This window comes from Pholis gunnellus (genome assembly GCF_910591455.1).
Source record: "Pholis gunnellus genome assembly, chromosome: 24".
Taxonomy (NCBI): Eukaryota; Metazoa; Chordata; class Actinopteri; order Perciformes; family Pholidae; genus Pholis; species Pholis gunnellus.
This window is the reverse complement of record NC_136551.1, coordinates 7,951,701-7,977,672: the sequence shown is the minus strand read 5'-3', so window position 1 is coordinate 7,977,672 and position 25,972 is coordinate 7,951,701. Positions and strand designations below refer to the sequence as shown.

Sequence of the window (25,972 nt, the reverse complement as noted above, 5' to 3'; positions counted from 1 at the left end):
CATTTCCAATGTAGGTTTTCTTAGTTTTTAGGTGTTCTTACGCAACAAACGTACTTGGTTAGATTGTGGTTTGGTTTTTAAAAAGAAACTATGTTTCATACTTAAAATAACCACGCTTGTTACGTAACTGATGTAATTAAAGTAAGTAAGTTACATAACTAAAGGAAGGTAAAGTAAGTCAACATTTGCTTTGGTTTTACACAGGACAAGAACAGCGGTCTCCTGTGTGATAATCCTGCGTATGTTGACGGTATCTTACGTGTGGGGACTGAGAACAGATTGCTCATATCTGTCCATTCAATACGAAGCTACAGCCAGCTATAGGCTAGCTTAGCTTAGCATAAAGACTGGAAACATAGGGAAACAAATGAGGTATAATATTTGAATGAGTGCGCTTAAGAGGGAGGCAGAATTTAGTTTGAGCAGAGCCATGCTTTCCCCCTTGTTCCCAGTTGTTATGCTATGCTAAGCTAATCTGCTGCTGTTTACCCTAAAGACATGAGGATGGTAACAATCCGCTCTGCAAAAAATACAGTATTTTACAAATTATCAAACCATTAGGTTTTTAGCAAAAGTTTTTTGCAGAGCAGTGTATGTGGGATTCCTTCATTTCAAGGATGCATTTAATGCTTTTCCAGCATTAAGCGTATGCTACAGTATTTATAGTAGCCTGTGCTAGAAAACAGCATCAACCAAATGCTTGACATGTAAATGGAACCTAATGGATGCACGGTTACAGGAAGAAGAAGCAATCTGGAGACATGTTACCTTCCAGGTCCAATTATCATCTGGCCGATGGGCTTCAAGTTACCCTTTTAGAGGCAGGAGCGTGAATCCATCCTCGTACAACTTTAGCATTGATTATTCCCTCCTGGAACCTCTTAGAGGTTTTCATTTTCCGGGCACTGGACTTTTACGTGGACCTCAAATTGGCCATTTACATAAAAGAAAGAAAAAAAATGTTGGCGGTGAGTGTGAGATAAGTGTGCGTGTGTGTGTGTGTGTGTGTACACACAGCTTTTGGAGCTCACATTTTGTGCAGAATATTGATAGCTCACCCCACCTCTCCTACAGATGACATTCACCACATTGTGTGTGCATGGTGTATGTGTGTGTGTATTTATGTCCTACAGAGAGACCGGTCGTGCCCATGTGTGTGTGTGTGTTTGACAGCCCACTCTCTTTTTCTCCCCCCCCCCCCCTTACAGAGGGGAGTCGTGCTGATGACATTGCCCAGGCAGCGGAGCAGCTGAACCAGCGCTGGTTGGGATTCTGTGCCCTGTTGGCAGACCGGCTGTTATGGCTGGCTTACCAGACAAAGGTACACACACGTACATGTGGCTCACAGGTAGAGCGGGTCGTCCTCATCGCTGGTCCAATCGCTGGCACCTTTCAGTCCGCATGTCGAAGTGTTGTTGGGCAGAGACATTTACAGTACTGTCATGACAAATGACTGGACAACAACATTTTAAAGCTGCAGTCCATCAATTGAGCGTTGCATTTCCATATTGTTGAGGAAATTGTCAACATATGTGCAGCAGAGACTGAAATATCTTGACTTTTTAGTCCCTAGTCTGGGTCAAACTCCACAGAAGAGCCACAGAAGACATTCTACTTTATATACACAGGCTACACAGTGCTCAACATGACTAGTAAAGTCATCCTGACGTGTACAGTTGGTGGAGTCCCAATTGTTTTTTGTCATTTTTGTTTAATCAGTTGAGTCAACTCTTAGTAGAATTACTCCCAGTGACAATATATGTACAATTGTTTGTAAAAATGTTTTCTCTCATCTCTTATAACCCATCATAAGTGTTCATATTCATGTAGAAACATATTTTATGTCTTGCAATTCATGTTATTATCAAAATACTAGTTCCTTGATTTCTTTTGCTTTCACGAAAACTGTTGACAGCAATTCTGCAAATTCTTGTATTATTGACAGGTATGGAAGCAAATAAGGGTTATTCATATTTTGAGCTTGAGAAATGATGTTGACAAATAATTGCACAGCCTGCAGTTATGTGTCACCTTATGTGTGCATGTGAAAAACAAATTGTCTGTGAATGAGTAATATAAGTTTTGCAACTGTCAAAATATGTTTTAATCATTGTGAAAATGTTTGCGTGCACACAGATATAATTTGCATGTGTAATATATTTGTTGTAGTAAGTGTGTAATTAAAAATAGTTGTGGAACAGTGAGGTTTCACAAAGTCTGAGAAACAGACACAAAAGGTGATAAAAAACTGCAGGCTGTCAAATTATTTGGACATTACTTCACAAACTCAAATTATGAATGACCCCAAATGAATAGGACATATATAATATATCTTACACATAGACTTTGACCAAAACAAATGTAGAATTCCAAAGTGATGTGAGTGTGAGGGAACCACAGGTTTGGTCATTCTGACTCATCGTACTGCAAACTAGGAAAGTGTTTTTATGAAACAAGACAGATGTTGTGTTGGTGTTTGCTTGTGTCTTTGTGTGGGAAATAAACAGAGGCTCTGTTTATTTAAACTTTTATTCTACTGTGTGTTACCATGTGTGTGTCTCACAGGTGCTGGCCTTCTACAACTCGTATGAGCAGTGCGAGCAGGCTGTGGACTGCAGTGAGAACTGGCTCAAAGTCCAGGTACCTCCAGCATCTGAACCAGAGCCACTCAAAGTACAACTGGACCGATGCCGGGTGAGTGAAACAAACTGTCTCCAGGATGATCCATTATTCTTTGCTCACACAAAAGCATTTCTTTTTTTTTCTTTTCTCCATTTTCTTGTTGAAATACATTTGTTGTTATCTTTTTTCATTTTGTGTTACATTCCTTTATTCTATACCTTCATTTCTTCTGTATCCGTGTTTATTTGGCTTGTTGTCTCTTTGCATGCATCATTATCACAGCACTTTTCTGTAAGTATTTTCATTTCATTCCAACACAGACTAAACAAAGTGAACTTCTTCTCTATGTTCCTCTTAGTAAAGGATGACAGCGAAGAAAGTAGAGCCATTTATTGTAACATTGATTGACCTAAAACTAAATTATTTCATTACACTTTCCTGTTGGTGTGCAGATTGAATAAACCTGATACAATGTGTTAATATTTAGTGAACTTTAAAGGCGGGGGGGGGTCATCAAATCCTTGAAACTTTTGACAGAGACAGGTTAGCTGTTTTCTACGGCAGGGCAAGGGAGAAACAATATTCTGTTGATCCATCTTCTAGTTGTTTTCTCCTCTGTGTACACGACTTTCCTACGAGGGCTTCCGTAGTTTTCCCCTGCTTCCGGTTGATCTGCTTGGCTAAGCGGATTGTCTCCTGGCGTCGCACAGATATGGGGATCGATCGTGGAATCGATCTTTTCAGCTGACTGTGGGGCCTCCCCAAGGAAGAACAGGGGAGTTGAAGGGGGAGGTGCAAAGGGAGAGACGTGAGGCAAATCCGTGTCAAAATCATACTCCTTCTAGGAGTCATAACTCAGTCAGTTCTCGTAATACAAACATATTTTTTGATTCACTGTGACTTACACTAAGAAACTCAATATGGCCAATGTAGCGAGTTGCAAATAACAGTCCATAAATCTGATAAGGAATCACTGGGACTCTGGAATTCACGCCATTATGACTGCAGAACTTGCCTGAGAATAATATGAATTGAAAGTTTTCTTCAATGCCAAAGCTAGTGATAGCTGTCTGTACATTCATGAGAACGTTGCAAAAAGGAATGACTAATAGGTGATTCTGCATACGTTTAATGGTGCCAATTTAGCAATTTGGGGGGATTGTCGGACTCTTGCTTTGAACCAAATTAGTCTGTCAATGAGTGGGCGGCTTAAAGTGCAGTAGTGACTGGCATGAAACACACACACACGCGGTTTCATTTCAGTAACATCTAAACAACAGGAGAAGAGAAGTGACAAACAGGAGGAAAAAAACAAGGAGAGATGAGAGGAGGGGAGGCATAATTAAAGTGAGAGAGAGGACATAAGAAAGGGAGGTAAGGGGAGGGTAAATGCCACAGGCGCAAGAGAAGGGGAGACAGCTTTTAAAGTAATAGAGAAAGAAGAATGGACAGATTAGGAAGAATGAAAGAGAGGAGAATGAAAAGAGATGGCATACTGAAAGTTTTCTTCGACAGTATGTCTCGCTTCCACCGCAGACAAATTCACACAAACAAGGTTTCCTTCACACGTGCGCCCACACATTTTCATTTCCATACACACAAATGGAAAACACACAACTTGCTCCCACACATAAATCCTTTCAGAGCTCCTATCTTTATATTAAACAGGAAAGATTTCAGCGAAAAGAATAAAATATTTACTGAAGTTTTTAAGACAACCTTCCCAACGGCAAACTGTCAGCTTATGGAAATATATTCTGTCGAGGTTATAAATGCTTGTGTTCTCTAACATTACTCATGAATAAGGAGTGTGTCTCTTGGCTTTAGGCTAGAGTTTTTACTGACTCAGTGTTACAGGGGGATAAGACTGCATTCAAAGCCTTCACCCCAGGACAGTTCAGTGACTATTAACCTGCCCTACCTGAAACTCACCTGGACTGATCCCTCTCACTTTTTATGAGATTTAAACAAGATTAGTTGAAATTGATTCATTGCTTTAAAGTATAAGCCTGGTGACATTCTATATTTTCAACAAATCCTGTGAAAATTCCTCAAATACTCACAGGATCAAATGTGTATTAATCCGCTGCTGAAAATAGTCCCCAAAAAATGTGCTTCCACGTGTTTGCGCAACGCTTGCTAAAAATGTAATAGTTTGACATTTTGGAATATTTGTATTCCCAAATTTGCCTTCTTGCCGAGGTTTAGACAAGAAGACTAATACAGCAGCATATTTAAAAGAATAATCTACCAGTACGTTTGGCTAATTAACATAATGTCAAAAATAATAATCTATGGGAGTTATGTTCTGGAACTATTTGGCTTTAGCTTCATTCTTAATGTACAGACATTAAAGCAGCATTGGAAAAACGAAATGCAGTGTTTCCTCTCAGATAAGGCTCTTTGCTCAGGCAAATGTGAGGGTTTTTTTTCTGGAAGCCGATGGACCTCAAAGGTGAACTGAAACTTTACTGATGTGAAATAAGGTCCTGTTTAGCTCTGATGAAGGTTCTTGATAGCGCTGGTTTACATAGCTGGTACACGGACAACCTATGCAGCTCAATATTTTCAATCTCAGTCTGCTACTGCAGTTTTACTGATACCACCACTCTGTGTCAGTGTTATCTGTAGCTGACAGCACTTAACTCTACAGCTGTCAGACAAGATTAAGTGGTAAAGTGTGGCGGGATTGAAGTTAACAGTGTGTATGTTTGTGGATTAAAACACACAAGAGTAAAAGTGTAAGGATTAAAGTTAGAGTTTAGCCTAATGACAGAGGATCTGTAGCAACTTTGTGACGTAGCCTAATTAGCACACTACTTAGCCAACTACTTAAATTATGTAGACTACGTTAAGTAGGCTACCTTACAAATGTAGCCTACTTAGCCATTTACATCAATTATGTAGGCTACGTTAATTAGGCTACCTTATAAATGTAGCCTACTTAGCCAACTACTAAAATACTTTAGTTATTGTTATTGAAAATTCCTGTTCTCTTTGTACAATTAAGGGAGAAAGGTTTCACAGCTACATTTCGGTTTTGCTGAGCTGGTCCAATTTACTGCTTGGCTTCCTATTCATTAACAGTTGGGACTCTACATTTCTGTAAAATACAACTGATTTAGCGTAAGGCAAATGGAGTGGAGCTTAAAAATGCAACACAAAACTTTTCCACAGATCAGCTTTTGTTGGACGAGTATGGATATATTACCATGGAGTTTGTTTTTTTCCTTCCCCAAAATGTAGTAACAACAAAGTCATGCTGTGTTGGTTCATCCTTGATGTGACCCTTTTCCTTCTCCATGTCCTGGCAGGAGGAGGTGGCTCGCCTGGCCTCCCTGCAGCCCCAGGTGGACCTTCTAGAGAAGCAGCTGAAGGAGCTGAAAGAGGAGAAGGAAGGGGAGGAGGACCCGTCAGCCTTCCTGGACGCCGACATCGATGCCTTCAAAGAGCACTACCACAAGGTCCTGGAGGATCTGAGGGCGAGAGAGAGGCATTTACACATGGGTGAGAGAGGAGAGATGCCCATTCACTGCAAAAACTCAAACCTTGTGGAACCCTGTATTGTTTAGGCACGCTTCATTTCATTAGTTCATTAGTCTGTTAGAGAAAGTGCTGCATTCTTCTAATTTTGAGGATTTTTCATTTTGTTTTTAAACATGGGTCTTATTTTTGGACATCATTCTTATCACTTATGACAATACACTTACCTGCTGATATATTCGGATGAACCGATGCCTCAATAATATTATTAAACCACTGCAAGTCAATAAGAGATGAACATTAACGCCTTTAAAACAGTAACAACATACAACCTAAAATACCAGATCACTGTAAATCAGACTAAAGAGAGTTGACTCCATCTAGGACATTTCTGTTGTTTTTCTCAATACAGCGCACGTTCCTGGAGGAACAATTGATCATATTAGTATTCAGTAGGTACCCACTGATACATTAAGTTTAATACCAAGTATTTAATCTTTGTAGGCAAATCCCTGCATCGTTGGATGACAAATGACAGCAGACTTACAGACTGGCTGCCCTCGAGATGTTAAACAATGAACTTCAAGTGATGATTTATCTAAATGGATGTAAAAGTTCTCTGAAAAAAATTGTAAAAGTGTGAGCATTTTATGAAACAAGGCATTTCAATTGCCAGATAAAAATTAACTATCCTTCAATCCATTCCATACTAAAGCAAATGTGTTTAAACAATATGTCAGAGGACTTTTAAAGTATCAAGCTCTGTGATTTCAGCACTTTAATACTAAATTAGAGTTTAATTAGATATTCAATAAAAGATTAAAAGACAGACCCTCTTCAAACAACTTCACTAACAAAATACTGATGTTGTTCACCTTCAAAAAGTCACTGAAACAGCATGCATGCCATTAACTGTCGCTGCGTGTTTCTATATGGCTTCATAGTCGATACTTACTGTATGAATCAAATCTCAAAAATGTCCGGTTTGGCTACGATCTCAGTCGTGTAGATTGGCTCAATTTCATTTTCATCTCAGGGTGTTGAGCATCATTGAAGTTACCCTACCGTCTACTTATTAGAACATTGTGCCTTGGACAGTTTAAACATACCTAGCTGTCACATGTGGTCAACATTTTAGGAGACACACGTTTCATCTTACCAGTGAACACCTGAGATTTTCCTGAGATTGATGGACAGGGATTTGAGTTGCTAACCTTTTTCAAAACTATAAATCAGCAGTTTCCTTCCAGACTTCTGTGTAGGACTCTGGATACAGCTCTTCAGAGGATATACAAGTGTTCAGATTCCCGCTGCTGAAAGTCGGCCTTGACAGCCCGCTGTAGCCCACACGCTGCATCAGACAGATACGGAGTGGCAAATGTCCCGACCAACAACAGACACCCAACATTCAGCACAGACACACTCGTTGTGGTTGTTGGAAAACGGAGCGAATACATTGAGATCTGCGGCCTACAGCGACGTCTCTCAGCGTGGGTAGATGCGGGGATGAATGCAGCACTGATTCCATACGATCTGCTCTCCAATTACCAGCACAAAGCATTCATGCGCGGCACAGCGTGGCGTATTGTAGAAGGTTATTTGATAAATCAATCTGCCAGGAAACATCCCTTATTGTTCTGTAATGCTGATATTATACTCGTCATTTTATTTTATTTCCATTAAAGCCGTTCTCTAACTATGAATAGCCTTTTTCAGAATGCTAAAAATACAAATTGCAACAATCATCCACCTTGTTGAGGCATCCTCGGGTGAGACACTGCATCTCTGCTCACTTAAAAAACTACTACATGCTGCAACACCTCGACTCCCCAGGGTCATATGCAAGGGTTGTGTTTGTGGACTTCAGCTCAGCGTTCAACACCATCATCCCGGAAATACTCCAACCCAAACTCTCCCAGCTCACTGTGCCAGCCTCCACCTGTCAGTGGATCACAAACTTCCTGACAGACAGGACGCAGCAAGTGAGGCTGGGAAAAATCACATCCAGCGTACGCATACATGGACAATAAAGCTGATTCTGATTTAACGCTCACACTGACCTCTGACAGGAGGGCAAGAGAAACGAGAATCTGTTGGGAACCATATTATTCCATTTCTTCACGCTGACATCAAACACATATTTAAATGTATGGCCAAAGTCCAGATCTACCTGACATTTAATATGTACCGACAACAACTTGATCGATTTTTCACAACACAGAGATGCATGAAATGACGAGTTGAAAAAGCGCACCTGAAACTGCAAAGCAAAAGCTTTAACCAGACTCTGCATTATGCCCTCATGTCGACAACCCCCGAAAAAACTATCCGTTGGGGATTTGCAGGGATCTGCAGATGAGTATATTTCAAACGTATGGAAAGCTTTTACTAGAACACCTACATGTTCTGTGAAGGTTCTCAACAGCTGCCGCCACTACGAGCAACCACGACTCATTCTGCTGAGTCATCTATGTCTGCAAGCTATTAAACATGCTGGTTACCACTGGACTGATCAAAAACGATTGTGTTTGTAGCGCCCAATTTAAAGCAACATTTTGAGTCTGTATGTCACAGTATTTGACGTTTTGTACATGCACACTTATGTAGGTCATCGTTTACAACCTACAAAAGGGTCTATTTATTACATGGAGTAGAGGTGCACGTCAGCCTCTTGTGGCCAAAATGAGCATTACAACAACAAACAACACGCCCAAAAAGTTAAAAATTACAAAAAGAAATAAAAGGAACCTAGAAAAATGACCCCGTTATATTATCAATGCATTCTGTATCTTGAGTATTGGATACAACAGCCATTCATTCCAATAAAAATGCTCGCTGAGCAGAAAAGCTCCGAAAACTTTACTGGTTTCCACTTACATTGAATTTGAATCATTATTACGGTTCTGACAGATCAGGATCCCTGGTACCAATTTGAGTTAGCCCTTTTATATTCATCCCCGCTTACTTTTCATTGGGAAGACACACATAAAAATAGCTTTCTAGGCGGTGGAACATTTTTACAGTGTCCTGTTTAAGGTTTTAGAGAGGTATCCTTTTATGTTGGTGATGGGGAAATGCTGTTTGGGCTATTTGGGACGCAATATCTTTCACAAATAGGTTTTGATTGACCTTAGATCCTCTCTGAGGACCTACATGGCTCTGACAGTTCCCCTCGACTATCATGTAACTTAGCAAAGTTTCAAGCATTTTACATTCTCAAACTTTGGCCCTCTAGGTAGCCCTGTAGTGTTAGTGTTGGACGTGTCAGTTTCAGACACGTCACAAGGCCAATTTCAGAGCTGGACTGACTCATCTGAACAGTCAGTAAGCGCTGAGCCGTGCGGTTACATCCATTCATGATGAGCAACTAACGAGAATGAGTCATTTGGTCCAATTTGCAGTGCTCCTCTCACCGTGTTCATGAAGATGCTCTCTGTGAAAACAATGACAACGAGACTTAACGAGGCCGAAGCTGCAGCCATCGAGACGAGACACAACTAAATCAGACAGTCGCTGAAACTAAATAAGAGAAGAAAGCTATTTGCATTAAAGAGGAAGAGAATGATGGAAATAAATGAGAAAACTAAAAAGAGAGAAAATGACACTGACATTGAGAGAGGGTGGGGAGAAAGATGCTGACAGACAAACGGTACTTTATTACTCACTCGGAAAGCTTCTCCCATCTTGCCACACACTGCACTTTTCTCACCCACGCCAACATGTGTAGCAGGTATAATGTTGAAAATGTTCACCATCTTTGTTTAGCATAGTAGCATGCTGACATTTGGTAATAAGCACTAAACACAGTTCACCTGAGGCTAATGCGTCATTAGGTTGGCAGATATTTGGTCATAAACTAAAGTATTGAGCTCAACATCAAGTGGATGCCGAGACCACCAAGGTCTGTAGGGTTTGTCATCTGGCGACCATGAATGTATGTCCAAAATGATATGGAAATCTGTTCGGCAACAAAAGAATAAATTAGGCGCAATAGCGTTTATATTACCCAGGTAAGAAAATATAATAGGGCCCAGAATTGTCACATGAGGCACTTCAGACCTAATATTGGCCAAGGAAGAGATACAATTGTATATAGAAGCACAGAACCCGCTCAGGACAATACCACAAATTCCAGCCCAGCTCGTCAACCTGTCAAAAAGAATGCAGGGTGTCAACCGGTGAAGCGATATAGAGCACTTTAGCAGCAAAAGAGGGTTTTTGTTCCTCAATGGCGTCTTTCCAACTGTACACAAAAGCATATTTTAACTTTAACGTGACAAAATAGGCCCAATTATTTCTTTGAGTGTCGAAAAGTCACACAGACAGGTGAATGATAAAAGAATGAAATGAATTATGAATGAGTTCAGAAAGACAAACTTTCCCATAACAAGCTAGCACAGCAGCATCGGCCGGTTTCCTCACACTGCAGGATAGAAGATTTGTATTATGAAATATGTATTCAGGCTGGTATTTCTGCATTTTACATATTAAAGTAAAAAGTGTCATTTGCACGGACAGCCTCTCTGACACATGTTTCTGTTTCTCTCTTGTCTCTCTGTAGTTTTGGAGAGTTTGCCGCCAACTCGATATAAGGAAACCATATCGACACTGTTAGCATGGTTACAACAGTGCGAGGCCAAGCTGGCCATTCCATCTACGGCTGTCACAGAGTATCCTGTAATGGAGCAGAGACAGAAGGACAACCAGGTAAAGACATACATACACACACATTCACAACATGAATAAATATATCCAAGGAAGGGATTTCACACTTTCATTCAGCTTTTTCTGTACTCTTTCATACCTTTGTCGCTTTCATTGCTCACACTTTCACTTACGCTTCAACTACTTTTACCACTTTCACCTGCTTTCAGTGCTGACACATCGACAGCCTTCATCTCGATTGATGCATTCGTCATCAAATCGCTCCTCGATTCCTTTCGTCTCATACATTTCAATTTCATTTTAACTGCTTTCAGTGCTCTCCCATCAACTGACACTTCAAATGCATTCATCTCTTCAACTCACAGTTCAACTGCTTTTAGATTCGACTCTTCATCTGAAATTTCAAGTACCACTCACACATCAACTGGCGCTTCAGAAGCAATCATCTCTTTCTCTTCAACTCACAGTTCAACTGCTTTCATTTTGTGACAGTTCAACTGCTGCTGGTGTTTACACTTCAGTTGATATTTAAACTGCGCTCATATCTTACTCTTTAACTCACGAGTCAACACCCCTATTGATTTTACGCTTCAACTCGTTTCAACTGTTTCAGGTCATTGAAGTGATGAACCTTCAACTCACATATCAACTCGGTACAACGCGATTAGTCGACTAATTGATTAAACCTTGTTACCCCCACTAGTCGGCACCAGAAGTACTTGTTGGTGTTTTATTTTATTTTTAATGTACACATTTTCTTGTTCATTTAACCTTGATTTAGTTAGGATCATCTCATTGAGATATACTGATTTCATTATTTAAAATACCATTTGGTTATTTAAACAACTTTAAATGGCTCTTATACTCAATTTAGTTTTTTAGCAAAGTCAACTAGTCCAACTTTGAGCTTCTGTTTTAACGTCAGGGAAACGAGTTGTCAGGAACATCCGTAGTATCGGCTGCTTTCATCTCTTTAACTTCAACTCTGTTCAATGCTGACACTTTGACCGATACTTTCAGCCCTTTCAGTGCTCAACTCACACTTCAGCAACGGCTTATCAATTTAAAACACTTTGACTTGTTTACATTGCTTCAAAAGCTTAACATATTAACAAGTTAACTTTTCAGGGCTAGAATTGTGTCGTGTAATGTTAGAGGTAAGTATAATGGCACCTATGAATCACAGGTAATTATGCTGTTAGGTTGTTATATACAAATTTCAATAAATGCCAAAATGATGCTGGGTCTACAATGCCGTGGGACTGCATAACACTGTCATCCGTTTTTACTACGAGTAGTAAAGTTATATGGCCACTGGCCATGCCAAACTGCCAAAGCAGCTCTCTTTTAAAGGATACTGTTCCGTTGCTCTTTAAGGATAAGGAAGGGAGAGGAAACAGAGGTCACGCCCCATTAACCAACACTCTTATTCATACCCACACATTTCATGCATCTGATACGCCAGGACGTCCCCAAACCCCTGTGGTAAACGTAAAAAACGTTTAGTTTTTATTATTGATTTATTTGGTAGGGACAGTTCACATTAATGAAACATTCATGTAAATGCACCAGATTTAAGGATTCAAGGATCATTTATTGTCATTATGCAACACAGGGATACACAACCAAATTCAGTTGTTAGTTAGCCAACAGGCATCTGTAGTCCCTGGACAGATGTTACAAAGTCACCCTAAGAAATAGAATATCAACAAGCATGCAGAAACAGTGTAAGAGATCGAGTATTAATATAGTAGGAACATCATTCATGTATACTACATCGTCAAGTTCTATGAATACATGCAACAGAGAGGCTTGTAAAGCAACAATGGAAAACAGTTTTTATGTGGCACATTATAGTGTGTATATATACATATATATGTACATATATATATACGATTTAGTATATTGCAATACTGTCAGCAGGGCGATATTTTGCGATAAAAAAAAAATTCTCGGGAAAACAATATTTTGAATGCTATATTTGCTGCGGTTGGTTGGTTGATTGACAGATAGATATTGGTTTACAATTTTCAATAATCCATCTCTATATCATGTCCTGGCCCTCAATTCTGTTTTAAGAGTGAATTCCTCTCATTAAAGAACCAAGATGCTGATAAAATCCTCTTTCATCTAACAGCAAGCTCAACTCTACCTTCAGAAACCTAAAAACAAGGAGAGAGAATCCGTGATTTCTATGAAGCCAGACTGCTCAACATGCGGAGTGTGAGGCCAGAGCTGGTCTGCTGTTGGTGTGTGTGTGTGTGTGTGTGTGTGTGTGTGTGTGTGTGTGTGTGTGTGTGTGTGTGTGTGTGTGTGTGTGTGTGTGTGTGTGTGTGTGTGTGTGTGTGTGTGTGTGTGTGTGTGTGTGTTTGTCTACAACTCTGCAATTACGAGAGGCAGGCGAACGAAATCCCAGTGGAGCAAATCAGTGCCTCTGTTTATCACAATATCTATCTACAGATTCACACACACCCAAATCGCGGTGTGTGTCAGTATGCATATAAAGAGAGCACACACACACTCAGACATCTTTCATTGTGTCAAAGTTAATCTGTCTATCCAGTCAAAAGAATACAAGGACTTCTGTTCTTTTTTTATCACTTTGTTTTCGAAGTGTTGATTTCTATCTACAACTTAAGTCAAGTGTGTGTGTGTGTGTGTGTGTGTGTGTGTGTGTGTGTGTGTGTGTGTGTGTGTGTGTGTGTGTGTGTGTGTGTGTGTGTGTGTGTGTGTGTGTACACCCTCTTTAAACCTGATATTGGTCTCGTAGCATAGCAGTGTAATCAAGCCTTGTAGTCTGAGATCAATTAAAGTGGATTGTAGATAATAATTAGGAATTCCTTCTGCATACTAATGAGTTGTCATTAATTTTCAGCACAACACTCTCCCTCTCGTCACTCATTGAGACTTCCGTGTGTACACACACGTGTGGTCGGCAACGCTTCCTTCACCCAGGTGATAGTATCACCTCTCACTATAGTTACTTTATTCATTAAAATAATGAGCGCTCCTGTCAGGTGGGAACTACAAATTAAAAACAGCCCTGATTGTTTGAAGTAAGTGACAGATGATTAATAATATCATCCACGGCTACTGGAAGAAGTTATTAAAGACCCGATTGCAGCATTCAATCACCTATAATTTCAGTGTTATTACATCTTGTGATGAGAAGAAATTCAGTCTTGGTTTTAATTTGAATGGTGATAATGCCTCTGAAATTTGAATTGTATACAAGGCGAGGATAGAAATCGTATTTTTTCCTTCACTGCCTCCATTTTCTCTGGAATGGGAACATAGATAGTTTACTTACAATTGATTCATATTCCTTTGCTTCTAACCTTTCAAAGGAAACCAGATACATGCATATGGGCCTCATGGTTGAGGAGCTATCCCTGATTCATATTCGTATATTATTGTCGTCATTTTTCCTAACAGGGTTAGGTTAGGATGTTCAAAACAGACACATCAATCTCAGGAGTCACATTCTTCCAGTAAAGCTTTGTCCTATCAGATTCATAATTTCACTTGATTAACTATTTATAATTAGTTTAGAATCAGCATCATCAGTATTCTTTACCAAGAAGTTTGTTTAAAGTTAAATGCGTTGGATTAAGTAGGCTACAGCTGTTATTTGAATGTGTCAGACACATATTTAATCATCATTTAGGTCAATATCAGCAAGTATCCCGTATATATACATATATATATATTAGAGCTCTACCAAATAGTTTAAGCTTCCTAGAATTAGGTTCCCGTATTGGCTGAGTAGGAATGTTTCAAACTCACAGGGACTATTATGCTATTTTTGCATTATTTTGCATTGTGATACATCACCTTTTCACCTTTCTTGTGGATCTCTAATAAGGGGACTCACTCATCTCAAAAGTGAACGTGGGAGTCAGTTATAGCAGGAGGCTTGTCCATGTGCTGGAGGAGGAGGAAAAAAGAAAGGAGAAAGCTAAAACTTAGAGCAGAAATAGTCTCTGTCGCCTCCTTGCTTGGGATTCATTGTTGCAGCAGATGGATTGTGGGTAAGCCATAGTAACTGACGGATGTCCTGTCCAGGGGCTGGGCTTGAGCTAAGCTAAGCTAAGCCTCTGAGCCACCTTGGTGTGAACGGAGGCTTTCTTGCCCAAAATGTTCCACTGCAACCCAGCAAAAGTTCACTGGGAATTCCCTCACCTATCCACTTGTCATTCATCCTGCACAGCAGGGTAAGCGAAAGCCAATAGTGTGAAAAGGCTTTCATTACAAAATGTTCACAGTGACAGCGCCACAACCTCTTATGCTCGTCATCCTTCACTCTCCCATTTTACCCGGCTCAATACTGTGTGATGTGAGACAAGCTATTAAAATGTTTTTTTTTGCCCAAAGCATGGCTTCATGGCATTTACATGAAGTATGCAAGCTCACATGATAGATGGATATCCGATAAACCACATGTGGATTGTGAGTTTCCTGCGTTGTTTCTACTTATTGATAAATGCCTCAAGGAAATATGAGCATGAGGATTGATTTGTTGGACGCTAGGCCCCTTTTTCCTCATTACGAGGCTGGGTACATGTGCTGAACATGCTACAGTATAAAGGGCAAGAATTCCCTTTGTAATTAGAGACATTTTAGTGATGGAATGTTAACATTATTTCATGAAATGAAACTTTAAATTATTTTATGTTTCTTTATGAAAAATCTCTCCAATAGATCTTCACACATGCAAAAAGAGGCAAACAATAATGTCTTTTACATTTCCTATGAAATGCAATTTATTTACTTCATTATTTTGTTTTGCTGAAATCTTTCTTTTCTCATTTTTTATGATAGACAGTTCAGATGACCATAAAGCTCTACAGTCTGCATCTGGAGCTCTTCCTTTTGCGTACACAACCTCAAAGTGTCGGACAAAATGGCCAAAAAAGTTCTCCTGACTTGTACTTCTTCTCTGTATACTTCCCCCGCCCATCCACCCCGCCCCAGCCTTATTTCTACTGTGTGTCTCTTTCAACCCCTCAAGGCCCTCCAGGTGGCTCTGGCTGAACACCAAGGGGAAGTGGACTACCTGACCTCAACCGTGGAGCAGGTCTTCCAGAAAGCTCCACCAGACATCTGCCAAAAGTAAGAAATGGAAAATAAAGCCCCTTTCCCACTGATTCTGGCGCAATGCAATATGAAGCGTGTTGAAGTGAATACAATAAATGAAATCAACAACGATTCAGATTATTGCTATACTTACTTAGCATTCAAAACATACAATTAATATGCTGTCCTCAAAGCCACCAGACTCCCTTCAAATAACAGTCATTTACCGAGCTGATCGTCAAAACACTCCACTCGAACGCGACAGACACAAAATACAACTAATCAAAACCCTTTTTGTTTGTCTTTTCCACTGTTCCAACAGTCACCAACTCTGGTTTGGTTGAAATTAACCCTCAATTCACTGAGTAAGATTTGAGAGGAAACAGCTATTACATGCTCTCCTCAAAGCCAATGGACTCCGTTGACAGAAACAATCATTTTACCGCTGATCGTTGTAAAACACCCTTGAATCACTGCAGTAAATGCAAAGGAAATGGTCTGAACAGGAAGGTGAATTAGCAATGCATCGGTAATAGAAACACACCGTGTCACAAGCTAATAAGCTTCTGTTATTTTCTGTAGGTATCGCATCGAGATGGAGTCCATCATGGCACGTTGGAGGCGACTTGGCACCACGCTGACGGACAACGCCCAGAGACTCCAAGAGCTCATGGCCAAGCTGTTGCAGTTTGAGGTGAGACCGATTACAGGGATTACCATATGTTGCTCTGAGAGGAAGTTTAATAATCACAGGACTTGATCTGCTGGTGGAAAAGTCTTCATTTCAATACCCGTTTTTGTCTCACCACCAGAATGACGTAAAGACTTTGAAGAAGTGGATGGCCGATGTGGATGTGTTCCTGAACGAGGAATGGCCAGCACTGGGAGACTCTGAAGCTCTGGAGAAACAGTTAGAGCAGTGCACGGTGAGGAAGCCATGGTTCAAGATCTATTGGTCCGGCTGGTCAGTCTGGGTGGTCAGTGATCACCTCAAGGTCCCCAGCACTAACCCAATCCCAACGCAGGTTGATAAAAGGTTGAGAATGGTTTATACTGAGTGGATAGAAGTAAAATGTTCCCTGATAATTCATCAAATGACTCTTAGAGTTCATAAAATATCCAAGAGTCTATCAGATATCCCTCTAGGAAATGGAAAGGAAATTGGAAATTTGCAGAAAAACACCTTTTTCATGACTACTTCTAAAGAAATTGAACTGCAGATATCTCATTAAGACCAAAATACACCACTCTTAAATATTCACAGTCATATTTCTACCTGTGTTACCACGGTCCTGCATTCTGATTGGCCAGGCTCTGGTGAATGACATCCACACCATCCAACCCAGTGTCAACGGCATAAATGAAGTGGGCCTGTACCTGAAGAAAGAGGCCGAGCCACCGTTTGCCATCCACATCCAGAAGGAACTGGACGAGCTCAACGGCCAGTGGGAGAACGTCTGCAAACAGGTGTGTGACCTTCATCCAGAGGGGGTGTGATTCCCTGCCTTCATGGTCCGTACAACGCTGAGTGTCTGTGTTGCCGTGTGTTTTCCTCTCCTCCGTCTAGGCCTACGCTAAGAAGTCCGCTCTGAAAGGCGGCCTGGATAAGACCATGGCTCTGAGGAAGGAGATGCAGGAGATGCAGGAGTGGATCAACCAGGCTGAGGAAGACTACCTGGAGAGAGATTTCACATACAAGACACCAGAGGAGCTACGCAAGGCCGTGGAGGAGCTCAAGGTGGGGGGGTCATTATTCTTATGGCTTTGTTCTGAAATGTTAATTCAGCCTTTCTTTGCGATATATTTCATAAAAACATAAAGATTACGACTTTCACTTATACCCTGGCACATGTAGCTGCACTCTTTCAGACGCAGAGGACAACTGTTCAAGTGTGGTTTCACACAGTATCTCATTTATGTCTATATTTAGACCATCATATTTTTGGATGGACTTTTAGAGCTGAGAATTATTAATACGTTCAATGATTTACAGGCATAGATAGATTCCCAATGAAAAAGGCACAAAAACGAATTGAGATGGACTGACTGAATAGTTGTACAGTTAAAGGTATTTCTTCTATTTTTTTGTGTAAATCTGTCTGTAAAAAGTGAAACCATTTTTTGCACTCAATTTATATTTTCATAGTGTGACTTTTGTCCTCTATGTTGGGTTCCTGGCTCATGTGATTTATGTGGAGCCCTGGTGGATTTCTCAGGGAGACCCTGATCTCGGTCTTCTCTGTATTCACAGTGGAGGCCCCGATCCGACTGACTCTCTCTTGATCCTGGTTAATTCCAGGTCGATAACGCCCCCGTCTGCCCGAGTCTCTTTCCATTGTTGAAGTTAAAAACCATCTCTCTTCCTGTCTCTCTCTCTCTCCCTCTCTTTTATCGTCTTCCCGTACCCTCACTCACAGCTTTGTGTCACTCTCATTCCCTCCATTCCTCAATTTTCTATCAAATTGCATAAGTTCTCCTTTTCTCTGCCGTGCCTTCTTTCTTTAGCTTTCATAACTTTAATGCGATGTATTTGTGATGTAAATGCATTTGCTTTGTGATTTACCCAAAAGCCTTGGCAATAGTAGTCCCCTTCCATTCACCCAAGCTCCCAAAAAAGTTTCCTTGAGAGTCAAGTTGAAAATTAAAAATTGATTTCACTCTTGCTAATCTTCCTTTCTGCTCCAAGCTTAAAAGAAACTCTGTTCACTCGCTTATTCTTTTAATCCCCCCCGTCTCTTGTTCCTCCCTCCTTCCCTCCCTCGTTTGGGAAAGCATTAGCTGCACTCCGTCATTCATTGATTCGTTGGCTTACTTGCTCTCTCCGTCTCTCTCTGTCTCTTTACACACGGTGGCTTTGTCAACAGAAGACACATTGAATCATTTGTTTGTGCATCCATCCCTCCATCCATTAAGCCCTCCCTCTCTTCTTTCATTCTCCTGCGACCCGTCTCTCTCTTCTCTCACCGTCCAGATGACTTTTTTTATCGACATGACGAGGCTTGTTGACGCACACAAACTAAATCAGCCGGACCTGAGGTCCCAAAGTGTCTCCAACAACAGTTCAACTCTGACAAGCGTCACTTATCATTTACTCTGTCTCTCTATCAGAGGGCTCAGGAGGAGGTCCACTCCAAGGAGCTAAAGGTCAAACTCCTGACTGACAGCGTCAACAGTTTCATCGCCAAGGCTCCGCCCACGGCCCATGATGCCCTGCGGTCCGAATTGGATGTGCTGACGGCGAACTACCAGCGCCTGTGTAGCCGGCTGGATGGGAAATGTAAAACTCTGGAGGTATGGACTGCTCTCTGTCTTCTCTGTGATCATCTGGTGTTGATTGGATGACGTTGGCATGCTTGGTAAAGAGAACATTTTAACTTTTAAGAGAGGGGAAAGAGGAGGGTGTGTGTTTATGTGCCCAAAGCAAAAACAGCCTTACATGTGATTTCAAGGCCAAGGCCGCAGCGCTGACATACATCAGCATCTGAAGGGTATGTTGCTGTGTATGTGCACACAGTATACTGTAGATGAGTTAAGGTGAAGCGCAGTTAGCCAAGCAGCACCCCGGTTTTTCTTCTTGCATTTTACATTGTGACCTTTAAATTGTAAGCTTCATTAAAAGAAGAGGTCATCTTGATCAAGCTGTTTTAATGCGTCACATTCAGGCCGTAGGTGATGGATAAATATGGGTTGGGGATTCAAAATATTTCCTGTGAAAAGTGTAGACGGTTTGTTCTGTGGATATCTTAGAGCTAAAACTATCTGCATGCACTGAGAGGAGAGAGGCGTTGTGTGTTTGTTTTTCTGTTTTAAAATGAGAACGGGAATAAAATGAGAAAAGGGGAAAATAGAGAAGACATTGGAGCAGTGGTTGGTTTTGATAGAACACAGGTTGGGTTGAGATATTTTTGAGCCATACATACAATAATTAGGATTTTAAAATGCGTGGGGCTGTAGCCTACAGAAGGTAAAATGAGTCCGATCATGGTGGTGGATCAACTCGGCGGGACCATTTCCTCTGTAGAGAGTTAAAAGAGGAGACGGCATGTGTCATATCATTGGGGTACAACACATGCACCGTAAAATCTGGTCGGCACTCGCCAAAAGCCTTACTAGCTGGCGCACGAGCATCCTCAAAACATTCTGAATGAGCAGCTACATAGAGACACAAAGAGACTCACAACGACTATAAGAACGGGGCAAAACATCCACAAAGAGACAGAAATTCCTACAAAGAGACGAGGAGTAACTACGAAGAAACGCAAAATGACCACAAAGAAACTCAAAGTGTCTCCAAAAAGACACAAAGCATCTACAAAGACACACTTAATGACTACAAAGAGACACACAACGACTATAAAACAAAACAAAACATCCACCGTCGAAAAACTACAATAAGACCAAAACAATTACAAAGTGACACAAAACCACATAGAGATGCGTAACGGCTACAAAGAGACACAAAACAACAAAAAGAGGCTTAACAACTATAAAGGCTCTGTGTCTTGCTCCTATTGAGGAGAAATGGTGGAGACTTTGGATAAGATAGAGTCGAGTGTTCCCCCATTTAAAAATACTTACACAAAGAAACAAGGGATCATTTCTGCTGTATGTTCCAATGTAACTTTTAAACGTAAATTATGCAGTATAGTTTAATCGCATTCAATTATTTAATGTTATTGGCCGTTTCAATATATAATAGATTTTGAACCCGCAAATCATGGCTTTTGCACTCTGTGTAATGGTTATTGATGGGAAAAAAGCATGACATCATGTGCAGAAGATAGCTGCTTTGCACTCGTTTGTGTGAAATCTGCCTCTTTCTGAAGCCAGTTCAATCCCTTCAGCCAGACAGAGGCTCCTGCTGCTCATCTGCAGCTGGAAACAAACCCGTCAAACATGTTGACGTGGAACAGATGCTGATATGACGGCCAATACAGCAATGCTGAATAAGGAAAGATAAAACAACAGCAAGAGGAAGTTGAGATTGCACTATTCTGCTCTCACTATTTGTCTTTTTCTGCTGCTGTCGTCCCTCTAACGCATCAAATGTCAAACTGGTCATCTGTCTTTTTTGTATTGATCCATTCACTAATCTATGTCTCGTGATGGTTTTGTGTGTATTGTTATTATTATGCCCTGCAGGAGGTGTGGGCATGTTGGTGTGAGTTGCTCTCCTACCTGGAGCAGGAGAACGCCTTCCTGGACCAGCTGGAGCAGAAGCTGGACGAGACGGAAAACCTCCAAGGAGGAGCAGAGGAGCTGCAGGAGGCCCTGGATGTGAGTATGAGTTGGTGAATAAGACAAGCTTTAAGTTACAGAGACCTTTTTGTCCTCGGTATAGTTTTGATGCTTGGTACTTCAGAAAATATGAAAGAAATTAATATCATTATGGAGGACATCAAGATCGATTCAGTGGGCCATCTGAAGATGTTGACCTTATCTAGGACACACAGAGAAGAAAAAAAAGAAGTGAATCCAATGTTCCAATGTTCAATTTTCATTGAGTCTTGATATTAGGCCTTCCTGGCTTTCCTGAGGAAATCAAGTGAAAGGCTTCTGTGTTAACCACAACCTGTTAATTAGCTTAAACTGTGCAGGCTGCCTTAGATGTTACACCCAGGGATCTGGTGAGATTAAACAAAAAGCTTAAAGCCGCTAGACCAGGATGCATTCATTTAACTTTGTACAGAACAGCAAAAATGCAAATAGTTGCCCACTCAGCTGTATTTCTGGAGATGTGAGAAGTTGTTAGACTAGCGAGGGCTAATTAGCCTCTACGTGTCACCACCTAACACTCGTATCCTGCATCGTTTTCAATATACTTATCACCACCAAACAAAAAGAGTGTCAGTTTGTATGTAAAAAGGCGACGCCACCAAAAGGCCTGTGGTTTCACTTAAACTCATACTATGTCCCTTTTTTTCCGCTGTGAGTTGAAGCTGCCATGCTGGAATTTTCCACTGCAGAAAATTCAAAAGTGGTACGGTCGAGTGTGATTGATGCCGTTGTTTGTGCTCGTGTTGTCAGAGTCTAGAGGTTCTTCTGCGGCACCCGGAGGACAACAGGAACCAGATCCGGGAGCTGGCCCAGACGCTGATGGACGGAGGCGTTCTGGATGAAATAATACAGCAGAAACTGGACGCTTTCAACGCGCGGTGGGATGAGCTCATGGCGAGGGTAAGACACACGCAGTCTACTCACACATTCAGGAATATGTCTTTGGTCGCTTTTAGAATATTCCTCCAGTACAATGTTTGACCAGCGTTGGGATTGACAACCAAAGATGAACACAATCAGAATCTATAGCACATCTATGACACTTTGTTTATATATATATATAATACTTCTGACAACATAATCATTACTCTGCTGCAGCAGCATTACATTTTTCTTTCAAAAGCAGAATTCTACTCGCTTCAGGAATTCATGTTATTGCTGCAGCCAAGGACAGTCCAGTCAGTGTTTGAAGCTCTATTCCAATCATAATTTACTCAAATATGGGTTTTCACTAAGAGGAAGTTCTTTAGTTTGTTTTTAATTCCTCTCAACCCTTTCATAACGTTTCACACTGAGAATATTTGTCTTTTAATACATTTGCAATGTATACATTTTGTCGAGGAGTTTAGCTTTTATTGTTTACAAGAAAACTCCACAGGGCAACGACAAAAAGGCCAAAATGAAAATGGAAATAGTCAATAGTTTGTCATGTTTATGTATCTGTTGAGAGGGAGATGTTTGTGGTCACAGGCATACTCTTAAATGTTACACTTGATAATAGTTAATTATTCAGTGACAATTTCCGTGAATGAACTCTAAAAAGCGTTTGGGTATCAAACTGTTTTGTGTTGGTGCGTCAGATTTGAACTTCCTCTTCCTCCTCCCCCGTCTGCTCCTCCTAATCGGTTCATTGCTGGACAGAAAATATTTTGGCGAAACATTTTAAATCATTTGAAGTTTTTTAAACACAAATGCCAAAAGTGGCTGGATATTTGTGTCTTCAGTTCAGACAATTAATCCTGTTAATTAAGAAAATAGCCCTTCTACCCCCTCCTCTTCATCACACCTTTCCTTTTCTTCTTGCACTTCTTCGTCATCTTCCTCTCCACCCCGTATTCCTTCACCCTATTTCATACCCCGTCGATTTCTCCCGCTTTCTTCTCCACCTCTTCGCTCTCCTCCTCCTCCTCTTCCTCTCCCAACGTCCTCCTCCGTCTTCCTTCTAGCCATCATAAGCCGGCATCAGCGGCAGCAATACCGTCTCAGCCTCCTGTGGTGATCCTCAGTGACAGATTAGGCGCACTTGCACCCAAACACACACACACACACAGACAGACACACACTCATTGCCCGCTGGGTTGATCCACCCTCACAATAGAACCAGATTAATGTTCTCCTTGCAGCCTGATAAGCCTCCCTTTGTTTGTCTACCCATCAGAGACTGTGTGTGTGTGTGTGTGTGCGTGAGAGACACACTTTTTTTGGGGGTATTTTTTTGTGTTGTCTGTGCGTTTGAGAGCATCACAGGAGCTGGTGTGCTTTGGTCGGGTGTGTGTGTGTCGGCATGCGTGCATGCGAGGTGAGGCCGGCCGGCTCTGAGCCCTGTTTGTTGGTCATCTATAACGGGGACGGGGAGCTCAGAGACGGGACGCGGCTGTTTGTGAGTATCTCTGCAAAGACAGATGGAGGAGCGAAAGCACACAGACAACCAAACATTGCCCTAATGTTCTTTCTTTCTTTCTTTCTTTGACCTGAGGGGATTGTGTCAAAGGGAATTTTAATCTATTTATTTTCTAACTAAATCAGCGCTGTTTGAAGAAAACTGTAAAAATCTCTTGGATGGTTTCGTGGCCGGTTTAATTGATTTTACTTAAGCCTACCAGAGACTTGAGATTTCATGATCTATAGGAGCAAACGTGACATGCTGGATAACGTGGAGCTTTTTTAATACATTTCACTGTAGGAAAACTACATTGAAACCCAGTGATAGGTCTCTTAACAGCTTCCTTTTAGTTGCTGTAGCTGCGTGCGGAGCAGCAACCCCCGACATTGACACTATTTTGATTGCCTTGGCAACATAACCGAGAAAAAGTCGATGTCATTCAAATCCAAGTTAGACATCAAAGAAGCATATTACTTATCTAGCTCCTACTTGTTCTCCAAAGAACAGCGTGATAAGAGTCAAATAGCTGAGAGTTCTGAGGAGCGCAGGGGTCCGAGTAAATGCCGAGACAGTAGAATAAGTACATTATCTCATTACATCAACGCCCCACTTTAAAACTCATGCGGCGATAAATCCATCCCGTGCATTCCCCCCCAAAAAAAATATGTTGTCTCATATCTCCGTCTGCCGAGAACACTTGCTCGCTGCTCTGCCGCCGGCGTTTCCGACGCACGGCGGTGAAGCAAACAGCGATCCTCTATCTCTCCCATTCACAACACGCCGCGTCCGTGAGAGAGAGAGTGAGAGAGCAATAAGTAATAAGGGAGTGTTTAATCAGAATATGTATTCATGAGCCGACAATTGCCGGGGAAATGGAGTCGATCGCCACGGGGAAGGTTGTTATCAATGTTTGTCTAAATATTTAATCTCCCTCGACTTCTCGTTTCATACATTATCAGCTGAGACACGTCCACTGGTAACATGAGGAGAGCTGTGTGTGTGTGTGTGTGTGTGTGTGTGTGTGTGTGTGTGTGTGTGTGTGTGAGACACAAGGGTTAGACACACTTGGGGCTAAACTTAGAGTCATTATCCTCCTGCAAGAGCTTAGCATGCTCACCTGTAAACACACACGCACACATGATGTAATAGGTCCGTTTACTAGTTAATCTTGCAGGCAGTCACCAGGAAACACTTCAGCAGTTGCCAGGCGCCGGATGTTTTTCCCAGACCAACAGTCGTCAGAGGATCGTAGGTTGTTTGTGTTGTTAGTGGCGACGGCGGCGTTGATGCGGTTGGTCACAAAGAAGCAGCATGAGAGAGAAACCCCGCAGTCCGTCCTTCAAGAGGGTACATGCAGGATGTGTGTGTGTTTGTCTTGTGTATGTGCTTGTTTGTGGTAATGGGGGGGGGGGGGGGGGGGGGGGGGGGGAGTCTAGACAGTGATTGACAGATCGATACCGCTACCAGAGCCGTATATGTTGGAATTCTAAAAGTAGGAAATGCATGGAACCATCTACTGACGTGTTTCCTGTATTTATAGTAATGTGTTGGTCTGAGTTGTTTGACGAGGTGTGATGTGTGTGTTTTTTCCCCAGGCGGCGCTCAGGCAGAAGGAGCTGGAGAAGAGCGTCCAGTGGGCCCAGGACAACGACAAGACACTGAGGCAGATCCAGGACTCGCTCGCCAACACCGACCGCCACCTCAGCGCGTATCTGGCCGACCACATCGACGCCCAGCAGATACCGCAGGAGGCTCAGGTAGCCGGCAGGCACCGACTTATCGGACGGAAGTCGGCTGTAGATGTTTGAGAGTAAAGATGTCAGTTTACCGTCAGTAATTGCAGGTTTTAGTCACGCCTTTGGCCTGGTCAGACTTCACTTCACAGAGACGGCTGTGTGTACAGGTAGAGAGAGACGAGAAGGACGGCTGGGGGAGAATACACCATACAGATCTTCCATTGGTGCTTCTGAGTGTGTGTGTGTGTGTGTGTGTGTGTGTGTGTGTGTGTGTGTGTGTGTGTGTGTGTGTGTGTGTGTGTGTGTGTGTGTGTGTGTGTGTGTGTGTGTGTGTGTGTGTGTGTGTGTGTGTGTGTGTGTGTGTGTGTGGGGGGGGGCATGCAAAGGAACCCAAGAGAGAATGGCAAATGCTCCTTTTCTCTCTCTGTGGTCCTAATTAAGCCGGGAGCTGCTTTGGACACGGAGAGCAGGAGCAGACACACACACACACACACCATGCCTCTGTCTTTTTATCCTCTTCCTTTAACTTTTACATATCTCTATTCTTTTTCTCTCAAACACACAGCCTCCAGACGGTATCATGAAATGATGGCACGCTGGATAGGATGAGTGATTGAAACGTGAGCGAGAGAGAGAGAGAGAGAGAGAGAGAGAGAGAGAGTGTGTGTGTGTGTGTGTGTGTAGGGAGGGGATTGAGAGATAATTCCACGTGCCTTGAAGACCACAAGTA

At 41.8% G+C, this 25,972-nt stretch overlaps 1 protein-coding gene across 7 annotated transcripts in view; it reads left to right on the top strand.

Annotated features, from left to right (window-relative positions):
- dmd (dystrophin) overlaps positions 1-25,972 on the top strand; it is a 217,798-nt gene that overhangs the window by 122,096 nt on the left and 69,730 nt on the right. For all 7 annotated transcript variants that reach the window (XM_079185527.1, XM_079185525.1, XM_079185522.1 and 4 more), the window contains 13 exons: positions 1,209-1,321; positions 2,566-2,694; positions 5,937-6,129; positions 10,667-10,812; positions 15,782-15,882; positions 16,429-16,540; positions 16,659-16,772; positions 17,158-17,313; positions 17,414-17,584; positions 18,955-19,137; positions 20,989-21,123; positions 21,874-22,023; positions 25,102-25,263. In XM_079185527.1, the coding sequence (XP_079041653.1) occupies positions 1,209-1,321; positions 2,566-2,694; positions 5,937-6,129; positions 10,667-10,812; positions 15,782-15,882; positions 16,429-16,540; positions 16,659-16,772; positions 17,158-17,313; positions 17,414-17,584; positions 18,955-19,137; positions 20,989-21,123; positions 21,874-22,023; positions 25,102-25,263 (1,865 nt within the window). The remainder of the gene's footprint in view (positions 1-1,208; positions 1,322-2,565; positions 2,695-5,936; positions 6,130-10,666; positions 10,813-15,781; positions 15,883-16,428; positions 16,541-16,658; positions 16,773-17,157; positions 17,314-17,413; positions 17,585-18,954; positions 19,138-20,988; positions 21,124-21,873; positions 22,024-25,101; positions 25,264-25,972) is intronic.